Consider the following 11,440-nt stretch of genomic DNA (forward strand, 5'->3'; position numbering starts at 1 on the left):
TAAGAAACGTGATTTGCCATAAAAGTGATTTGCCAAATTGGAATTTGGTGGAGCGCTGGGGCTCATACACTTACTCTTGCAAGTAGTACTGCAGGGACTTTAATCATCTTAGAAGCTTAGGGTGCTATCTTGATATGGGAACTAAATAACTTTTCATTTAACAAAACAACAACAACACTCAACACGCCTCCTCACCACATACAAATACAGTGCCTTTACATACATACATCCTATGGTTCCTCATGCCAGACACCGAGGCTATGTAGGAACATGTGGGCAAACTGCCCTCAGTTCCTTCTCTACACTATTGTGTAGTGTAGAGCTGGTAAATAATGAGCCTAGTTTTCACCATGTATGTAGATGCATTTAGATATAGACAGACAGAGATCCACAGCATACATAGGGCACCATTTGTAATCTATCTTGCTTAGATTACAAAAAGTGCTACAGAAACTACATATTCCATGCAATTTTCTGAGTATTACGCATTTCCCACCTCAGATACTTTACAGCAGCATCATATGAGCATAACATGTAAATTACATATCACATCTGCCTGCTCAGGCTTGCTATTTAATTGTCATTTAACGCAGGCAATAATGCACTGAGACTCCTTCCTCACCTCCTTCCCTTCACATATATTCATACACAACCCTGCATTAAAGTTTCATCATTTTAATAAAAGGTCTAGAGCCATGTTTAGCAATGGTGTTACTCCAGCATTACCCCCAAGACTAGCCACTTCTATGCTGAAGTGCTACAGGATTCCCATGCTTACATCTGCATGAAATTTCTTTCTCAGCTTTTCTCCACACAGAATACAGCTACAGTACGCAGCAGAAACAGCTTTTCTGCAATTTAAGAAATAACGTTAGAACCACAGACTAACTGGAAAGGATGTGCTAAGGTGAATGCCTCCTGTGTAGCTTGAAAGCTTGTCTCTCTCACCAACAGAAGTTGGTCCAATAAAAGATATTACCATATCCACCCTACCTCCTAATAAATTTTCAATGCCAAGAGGCAAAGTACAGCAGATTCCCTAAACAGCAACAGAAACCACAAACTGTTAGAATCTGATCTTCTGGGAACCAAAATGCACTAATAGGAGTGAATCAAATTAAATTCAAGCATAATATAACAAAGAATAAAGCAGCATCTTGAAGAGTAATCATCATCAAGTGAACATCTTTTCATGTCTTATAATGTAAATTCTGCTCCCCCAGCAAATACAGACATGAAATATTGCTATTGAGATTTACAGGTGAACTAATAGAGGGGATGCCAAAAGAGCTTTAATTTGGCTGTTGCATTAAAAAACACAGAATAATTTAATTTTAGTATGGGTAAAGAAAATACTCTCTCATAACACTGCAATAATCACTCCATAAATAAAGTTAACTAATACACTCTCCAGTGGGAACAAGTATCACGAGAAACTGAAAGGCTGACTAATGGACCCTAAAAAAGTTTAAGGATATTACCTACCACGGAAGTGTTTGTAGGCTTTTTTTAAATATTGCTTTTCAGTTAATTATTTCATCCCAAGCAGAATGAAAATACATCAAAAGGAATAAATCCAAGAGCTTGTCAGAAACTGTTCAATAAAAAAAACAAAATCAGAATTATTTTTGTACAGAAAGTAATTTTCTCTAGAAAAAATAAAATCCTTAGGCAAGTAGTTTCTCTCCTCACTGACAAGCATTGCATCCATGATCCAATGCGACTTTCTACAGCCTTTTACTTTCTCCAGAAAGTTATTAGCCACAGTGAGCAAAAGGAGGGCTACAGCTAGCGGATACACAGCATAAATCCTTCCATGCATGGCAAATCCCAAGGCTTTCCCTCCTCAGTTACCAATCACAGGCTTCCTCTAATGCAAGCCTAGGTTCATCTGATACTAGAGATAATCAGAAATGCCAGGTCTCACTCCAGCTGCAGAACGTGTCTCTCACAGGGGAAGGCCGAGGGACGAGAATTCATTTTTAGACATTTTTTAAAAAGGACACCCCCATCCCAACATACACCATTTCTATCGGTGGTGAAGCGTTTGGGATTTTTAACACGAGATTTTTCAAATCTCCTTCCCTCAGTCAGCATGACCCAGCTTGAGAGAGTCCTGCATTAGAAGCCCATTGGCTGTGATAGGGCGCGGTCCCAACCCTCTCTTAAAGCATAGCTCAGGGACACAAAGGGGTGTGGATACAGACACAGCAAAGCAAAAGCTTCCCCCATCCCAAAGCAAAGCACCGGCTGGCCTCTTTGCAAAACCCTGCCGCTTCCCATCACCTGGAGCTGCTGAAATTCCTCTTCCAGCTCTCGCCACTCTCGCTGATACCTCTCCAGCTGCAGTAACATGGTGCAAGGGCAGTCAGCCCCAGGCGCGCTCAGCCCCTCCAGGAGGCTCCAGAGACCTAGACTGATTTTCTAGCTGCTGTAGCAGCAACAGCAGCGCGAGCTTCCAGCTGGTCTTAAGGCCACGTGCACACCCTGTCCTGACGTCATCATGCGAACCCAGGGGTTGGGAGTGCTACTGAGCACGCGCGCTCCCATGCGCTGCTTCTCACCCCTCCCCCCGCCCCCATTTGGCCTATGCAAAAGAACAGCTGCGTGGTGCTGCTGTCGCCTTGTGTGAGTCTCTCTGCTGTAGCCCTGACTGTAATCTTTTGGCTAGTCTGCCAATGCACTCAGCACACAACCTGCAGACCCGGATCTTCGCTCCTGCAGGACCTCTGTAGCTTTTAGACAAACAAGGAAAAGATCTGGTTAGAGCAGCTACTGCTTCCAAGCTCTGCTAAACCTGCCGTCTTTCATTGCCAGCCCAGGTCAACTGAGATCTGCCCAAGGACACTTTGCACTTGGAGATTTATTGTTTCTTTCCCAGCAATAGATAGAAAAATGCAATTATTTCATATGATAATGATAATTAATAATTCAGTTTTATCTTCTGGAGCATAAGTGTGCATTGGCACTTCACAGATACAAGGTGAGAGATAGTGCAGACTTGTGGAAGCACCAGACTGATACTAGGTCATTCAGCCTGTTACCCAGTGTGGGATTATTCCTTTCAGCACACAATATAGTATTTTAATCATTCTGTTATTAAATGTACCAAGCAGTAGGAACTGCATCCCTTGAGAGACTGTACATATTAACAGAAGTGACCATATTTTGCTTAGATTATTCTGTTAATGCACAGATACAGTGGTGATGGGAAGAATTAAAATTCATAATGTTGCACATGGCCCAAACAACTAGCCAATATTTAGACCCTTGCTGTGTTGTTTCTGTTAAGAAAAATTGATTATATGGGTCAGGTGTTTCTTTCAGAAATCCAAGCCTGCTTGCTCAGTAAATACGGCCCAAAAAAAGCTCTCATGGCTCCCTCCCAGTGCCACAGTCACACTGCTTTTCTCCTGTTTCCCTGCTTTCTCATTCCTTTCACTCATATAGACAGCCATGTCAGTCCTGGAAAGTATGTACAATATTGCATGACCCTGTTGTTATCTTCAAAGAATAATGATCCATTTGCTAACTGTATTATTAAATTATTATTAATTATTACAAGCATTTATAAGATATCCATCACTGTAATATCTAGGCTCACTTTACCTGTCTTAGATTAAAAGTAAAATGATCTACTAGCATAGGAAGCAGCAAAGAGTCCTGTGAATACCCACTTCGTCAGATGCATGCATGTATTCACCCACGAAAGCTCATGCTCCAAAACGTGTTAGTCTATAAGGTGCCACAGGACTCTTTGCTGCTTTTACAGATCCAGACTAACACGGCTACCCTCTGATACTTAGCATAGGAAGCAAATTCCCCCAGGCTCCCACAGCTCCTCATCTTAAAGGACAGAGATGAGGAGAACACTGACAATAGGCTGAATGCTTGGGGCACTAGAGCTGGCAGTTAGCAGGAAGTCTGTACACAGTGATGAGTCTTGTAGCACTTTTTGAATGTGATCGGGCTTGGTAAATAAGGCAGGAGAGCTTCTAGCAGAAATTAATTCCCAAGGAGATGGCCTACTACCAAGAATATCCTCCCCCAGCTCCCTAAAGCCTCATCTTTGTGACAACATAGGCATTCTGGACAAACATTCGTGGCATGATTGGTTGTAGCACATTAAGTTATTGCAGATGGTGACCAGAACCTAGAATTTCACTTCAAAGTTGACTAGCAGCCAGTGCAAGGTGAGAACCTCTGGTCTTTAACACTCCCTAGTCCACCTTGTTCAGAAGGCAGGCACCTACATCTTGCACAAGTTGAAGCTTCTGAGTTGCCTACTTGATTAGTCTCAGGTAGAAGGCATTGCTGTATTCTAGTACTAGAAGGGACACAGGCATAGATGACTGCATCAAAAAGGAACAGTCACAGTCTTTTGATCAGCCAAAAGAAGGTGATGAGAAGATAAAATTCTTAGTCTCAAAACATAGCCATTGCATATAAATATGCTGTAGATATATGTTTGTTAGATTATCAGATTTATCGAGGGTCATCTGCTAGTGATACTTCAGTCTGTTCCCCTCTCATTTAATCTGTCATTGTAAAACCCATAATGATGCTGTGGAAAGGAAAGGGCATCTGGGTATTATGTCTATGGAAAGCATATGTTGCAGTTCCCTCCATCCATCCATTTGCTTTCAGAGTTTTTAATCAAACAACATCTTACATTCTCTGAGAGCAGAGCATCCAAACTCTGGATACAGATACATCTGAGGAAGAGGGAGCAATCAGCGGGCAAACAGATGACAGTGAAGGGAAGGGGAATTTGTTCAAGGCAAACCCAAGACCTTATGAATAGTGCCATGGGATCTTTTACATGGTTCAAAAAACCTGCAGTTTATACAGAGTGCTACTCTAGTATACTGTTATTGACAAATTGTATGATTTTAGAAAAGAATTGTCATATAAGGTTTGACAATCACTTTTTAGATCACAAGCACACATTAATATTTACGTGTATACAGTGCATGTTAAAAACATTCTGATTCACCATAAGGATGGAATACTCCCTACTGGCAAAAGTGGAGCACAGGATCAGGTCCAAGAGGTGAATATAGTTGGACCACTTGGTAATAGTGACCATAATATAACTAAATTAAACATCACTATGGTGGGGAAAACACCACAGCGGCCTAACACTGTAGCATTTAATTTCAGAAAGGGGAACTACACAAAAATGAGGCGGTTAGTTAAACAGAAATTAAAAGGTACAGCACCAAAAGTAAAATCCCTGCAAATTGCATGGAAACTTTTAAAAGACACCAAAATAGAGGCTCAATTTAAATGTGTACCCCAAATTAAAAAACCTTGAAAAGAGCCACCATGGCTAAACAACAAAGTAAAAGAAGCAGTGAGAGGCAAAAAGGCATCCTTTAAAAAGTGGAAGTTAAATCCTAGTAAGGAAAATAGAAAGGAGCATAAACTCTGGCAAATGAAGTATAAAAATATAATTAGGATGACCAAAAAAAGAATTTGAAGAACAGCCAACCAAAGACTCAAAAAGTAATAGCAAAAAAATGTTTAAGTACATCAGAAGCAGGAAGCCTGCTAAGCACCAATGGGACTACTGGACCAGGGCTGGCTTTAGGCTGATTCCCCCCTAAGAAGGCCCCGCGCCTAGCCAGAGTGCAGCAAGCCCACTGCCCTGGGCCGGAGCACTGGGCGGAGCGCTGGAAGCCCCGCTGCCCCACAACCCCATCTGGAGCGTAGCAAGCCCCGAGGCCCCATCTACCCCGGCCGGAGCGCAGCAGGTCCCGCTACCCCAGTCAGAGCGCAGCAAGCCCCGTGGCCCTGCTACCCCGTCCGAAACACGGCAATCCCCGTGGCCCTGCTACCCCAGCCAGAGCCCAGCAACCCCACGCCCTGGTTCCCCAGCAGAGCACAGCAATCCCCACCTCCTTGCTACCCCAGCCAGAGCACGGAAATCCCCGCTACCCCGGCTGGAGCCCAGCAACTCTGTGACCAGCTTCCCCAGCAGAGCACGGCAATCCCCATGGCCCCGCTACCCCGGCCGGAGCACGGCAATCCCCATGGCCCCGCTAGCCCGGCCAGAGCGTGGAAATCCCTGTGGCCCCGCTACCCCAGCCGGAGCCCAGCAATCCCGTGGCCCTGCTACCTCAGCTGGAGCCCAGCAACCCCACAACTCGCTTCCCCAGCGGAGCGTGGCAATCCCTGCAGCCCTGCTACCCCGGCCGGAGCATGGAAATCCCTGCGGACCCGCTACGCCAGCTGGAACGCAGCAATCCAAAGTGCCACTGAAGACTCGGAGCGCTACCCGATGAGTACAAGCCCCACAAATTGGCCCCCACACTTGCTAAAGCCGGCCCTGCACTGGACGATCAAGATGCTAAAGGTGCACTCAAGAATGATAAGGCCATTGCAGAGAAACAAAATGAATTCTTTGCATCTGTCTTCACAGTTGAGGATGTGAGGGAGAATCCCAAACCTGAGCCATTTTTTTAGGTGACAAATTTGAGGAACTGTTCCAGATTGAGGTGTCATTAGAGACAGTTTTGGAACAAATTGATAAACTAAACAGTAATGAGTCACCAGGACCAGATGGTATTCATCAAAGAGTTCTGAAGGAACTCAAATGTGAAATTGCAGAACTACTAACTGTAGTTTGTAACCTATCATTTAAATCAGCTTCTGTACCAAATGACTGGAGGATAGCTAATGTGACACCAGTTTTTTAAAAGGGGTCCAGAGATGACCCCAGCAATTACAGGCCGGTAAACCTGACTTCAGTACCGGTCAAACTGGTTGAAACTATAGTAAAGAACAAAATTGTCAGACACATAGATTAACATAATTTGTTGGGGAATAGTCAACATGGTTTTTGTAAAGGGAAATCATGCCTCACCAACCTACTAGAATTCTTTGAGGGTGGTCAACAAGCATGTGGACAAGGGGGATCCAGTGGATATAGTGTATTTAGATTTTCAGAAAGCCTTTGACAAGGTCCCTCACCAAAAGCTCTTAATCAAAGTAAGCAGTTATGGGATAAGAGGGAAGGTTCTCTCATGGATTGGTAACTGATTACAAGATAGGAAACAAAAGGTAGGAATAAATGGTCAGTTTTCAGAATGGAGAGAGGTAAATAGTGGTGTCCCCCAGGGATCTGTACTGGGCCCAGTCCTATTTAACGTGTTCATAAATGATCTGGGAAAAGGGGTGAACAGTGAGGTGGCAAAATTTGCAGATGATACAAAACTACTCAAGATAGTTAAGTCCCAGGCAGACTGCAAAGAGCTACGAAAGGATCTCTCAAAACTGGATGACTAGGCAACAAAATGGCAGATGAAATTCAGTGTTGATAAATGCAAAGTAATGCACATTGGAAAATATAATCCCAGCTATACATATAAAATGATGGAGTCTGAATTAGCTGTTACCACTCAAGAAAGAGATCTTGGAGTCATTGTGGATAGTTCTCTGAAAACATCCACTCAATGTGCAGCGGCAGTCAAAAAAGCGAACAGAATGCTGGGAATCAGTAAGAAATGGATAGATAATATGATAGAAAATATCATATTGCCCCTATATAAATCCATTTTACACCCACATCTTGAATACTGTGTGCAGATGTGATCGCCCCATCTCAAAAAAGATATATTGGAATTGCAAAAGATTCAAAAAAGGGCAACAAAAAATATTAGGGGTATGGAATGGCTGCTGTCTGAGGAGAGATTAATAAGACTGTGATTTTTCATCTTGGAAAAGAGACAACTAAGGGGAGATGTGATAGAGATCTATAAAATCATGACTGGTGTGGAGAAAGTAAATAAGGAAGTGTTATTTACTCCTCATAACAAAGAACTAGGGGTCACCAAATGAAATTAATAGGCAGCAGGTTTAAAACAAAAGGAAATTTTTTTTCACACAACACACAGTCAACCTGTGGAACTCCTTACCAGAGGATGTTGTGAAGGCCAAGACTATAATAGGGTTCAAAAAAGAACTAGATAAATTCATAGAGGATAGGTCCATCAATGGCTATTAGCCAGGATGGGCAGGGATGGTGTCGCTAGCCTCTGTTTACCAGAAGCTGGGAATGAGCAACAGGGGATGGATCACTTGATGATTCCCTGTTCTGTTAATTCCCTTTGGGGCACCTGGCATTGGCCACTGCTGGAAGACAGGATACTGGGCTAGATGGACCTTTGGTCTGACTCAGTATGGCCGTTCTTATGTTCAAAATATTTTTCTTCCCTGTGTGAGAATAATCCCTCCACCTCTGCTTATTTATCCTTCAAAGATGTCCTGTTCTCACAAGCTTAAAACCATACTGCTCCAGATAATAAAAAAACCAAACAGTCTAACAGGCTAGTGAGATCTCTTGACGTGGCATGTTAGAGGTCAGATCCCGGCTGTCTTGAATTGATGCATTGAGGGGAGCATGTGTTCCTTCCCTGCAGCGTATCTGCAGTGACAAAGCCATAATGCAATTATTTGTGCTCGCAGAGCCAGTGATGATGCATTCTCCAAAGTGTGTGTCCATGCTGTCTCAATGAGTTGGGTACATGGAGTTGGTTGGGTGTCCACAACCTCCTCTGCACTAGCTAGTGTCTGTAGTACAGTGTCTGGAGGCTAGTGTCTGGTGCTGAGTCTATCATCTACTTCCAGAACGCTTATTCTCCATTCCCAGTACTCCGGCCACCAAACCTAAAGTGCCACAACTGCTCACACATCCTCTTTATTTCTCCATCCCACTGCTCTATTAATGGTAGGAGATATAATTTAGCCTCTTGTGTGTTTTGCACACTATACTCCTTAGCAAATGTTTCAATCAATCATGGTCTGAGAGTAATACAATATTTTGTAAAATGTAAAAATATAGTCAGTGTATTTTGGGATTAACTGGTTTCATACATATTTCCTTATTTTCTTGCATGTGCAACTGTTTGTGTCTTGTTCAGTATCAGCAACTGTTTCTTATCTCTGTGGCTGTTGATAAGTTTGATACTGCATGCTCTCATCTATATATGTTTATTATGCCTTTTGCCATGGAAAGCACAATGGTATTTTTGTCTTTTAACCTGTAGAAAGACCACTCAAATAAATTGTTGGGGGATTAGTAGTTAGGCCATAGTACTTATCTCTGCTGCTGGTTGAAAAGAAAGGGTGGGGAGAGGGGGAACTTTTCAAAGGACATATTGTTTTGGAGGATACACAATTGCTTTTGCAGAGCAAAAGTTGAGGAAAATAAACTCTTTTCATGCCATTATTTTCAGTTAATTGTAACTCCAATCAGTGTATACCATGGTAGACACAATGGGACCAGTGAGAACCCTTGTTTTGTTTGCCTGCTCTCCCCTGCATCCTTGTGAGTTCAGTCATAAGGCTGTTCTGCTCTGAAAAACCAGGACCCAATCTTTCCTCAGTACCTGAGTCACAGACTGCTTACTCAAAGAATCGATTTGGAGACATTTCTGTCCCAACAACATTGTCTTCCCAAACCAGCTGGTCAAGCATAGCCACGTGGTCATACAACTGTTCAAATTCCCTGACAATTTTCATTCAATCTAAAACCTTCTCAAAGCTATCCACACAGGACCTTTCCAAAGCAAAGTCAGTGGATCTATATACCTCAGAAAGACTGTGGCATTTAGGAACTGAAATAAGTCTCCCAAACAAACTGTTGCTTTCTCTATACAGTGATTCACCCTGAGTTAACTCAATCAAATCACTTCCACACCCATCAGTTGCAGTAAATTGCTTGTAAAAACTATCCTGAAGCTATCTCTCTTCAGGAATCTTTCTAAGCAACAACCCATTTTTTACAGAAATTCTGCCTTTACCCTTTTCACCCATGGCTTTCTCTAAAGAAACATTTTCCTGAGCAACAACAGACTCTTTCTGGGTTTCCCTTAAATCCAGAATGACCTCTGTCCCATCACGAAGATTTTCACAAAACCCCCTTTCAGGTAAACTGCTAGATTTCATAGTCACAAGATTAGAAGCTTTCTCTTCCTTGTTACAAGTTTCCACACTGTCAGTGGGTAACATAGTCAAATCACCTTCATGCTTTCCTTGTGTCCTGGTTATGATATCACCCTGATCAGACAAGGTTGTCATATCTTTACCCAGCAACATACTAGCAACAGGCAAAATAGATGCGCCAGAATCGCTTGGTCTCTGGGAGCTATTTATGACATTAACTGGATGCAACCTAGTTACAATGTCAGCATCCCTAGCAGACACAAATTTAGGACAACTTCCTTCCCGGGCTTTAGGTGTATCCAGAATCAACTCTGGGTCAACTGATAAATTTTCAACCATCATGGGCTGACAGGCTTCTTCTGTCTGCTTTACAGACAGAAAAGATCTTGAGAAACATTCACCTTTAACAGACAAACAGCCTGGGATATCCTTTCCTTTGTCCCACCACACACGGCTATTCATGGACAATTGCTTGGAGATTGGAGTAGCTCCCTTCATAAGCAAGGCATTACCCCTAACAGTCACAGGAACAGTTCCTTTACTGTCACAATTCTCCACACTGGTAATAGGTAAAGTGTAGGGATACTCATGTTCCACTAACCTTGCCTTCCCAAACCGATGATTAGACAAAGCCATCAGCTCAGAAGACTGTCTATGTTCATCTAAACTTTCTTTGCCTTTCCTTCCCTTAACAGATAAACTGCTGTTTCCTACAAATAATGTCTTATTACATTGAGCTACTTTAAGCACATCACTTTACCTGGGTCAGACTTACTTTCCCAAGCTTTATTAGCGAACAACATATCATTCACCAAAATGTCCCCTTTCCTTCCTCAATCAGGACTTTAACATGATCACCAATTTTAATTTGCTCTAGAGAAACATCTTTCTGAGCCTTATCTAATGCCAAATTAACTTCTGAGATACCAGACAGGCACTCAGAAATTTCTTCCACATATGCACTGCTTCTTTGCACAGATAAACAGCTATTTTCCTCATACAAACATTTGGAGAAACCCTCCATAGGCAAATCCTTGCCCCTAGCAGACACAGGTTCAGGATTATTTCTTCCCTGTGACTGGTTTATGTCATCAAGTTGACTGAACAAAGCTTTAATATTATCCCCAATCAAAAGATCCTTAGGCAATAACTTTCTTATACCATCTATAACTTTCATGTTTAACACCATTCCATTCATGAAGGATTCTGGCTAAAGGCACACTTACAGTAAACTCATAGAGGATTACAATATTCATACTCTTATTTGATAAATAATCTTCCTCTTTGACAAGATCTGCTTTAACAAGAGTAATGTTAGAAGCTGTACTGTGCACTAACCAACTTTTACCATTGACTTTTACATTCTCTGCACAAGTTATGGGGTTATCTTCACCCGAGCTCACAGTAAAAGTATTTACATAAAAGGTGCCAGTGTTGGGGTAAATTTGTTTACACACAAACAACTGCTTAGAGTCAAACATCATACCAATGT

At 42.4% G+C, this 11,440-nt stretch overlaps 1 protein-coding gene across 1 annotated transcript in view; it reads right to left on the reverse strand.

Annotated features, from left to right (window-relative positions):
• The window catches only part of TMEM120B (transmembrane protein 120B), a 42,360-nt gene extending 39,879 nt beyond the window's left edge, over positions 1-2,481 (reverse strand). Inside the window, exon 1 of the mRNA XM_030582575.1 lies at positions 2,287-2,481. Coding sequence (XP_030438435.1) covers positions 2,287-2,355 — 69 coding nt within the window. The 5' untranslated portion in view covers positions 2,356-2,481. The remainder of the gene's footprint in view (positions 1-2,286) is intronic.
• Between the last annotated feature and the right edge of the window lie 8,959 nt (positions 2,482-11,440).

Source organism: Gopherus evgoodei, chromosome 13 (genome assembly GCF_007399415.2).
Source record: "Gopherus evgoodei ecotype Sinaloan lineage chromosome 13, rGopEvg1_v1.p, whole genome shotgun sequence".
In the NCBI taxonomy this organism is placed as follows: Eukaryota; Metazoa; Chordata; order Testudines; family Testudinidae; genus Gopherus; species Gopherus evgoodei.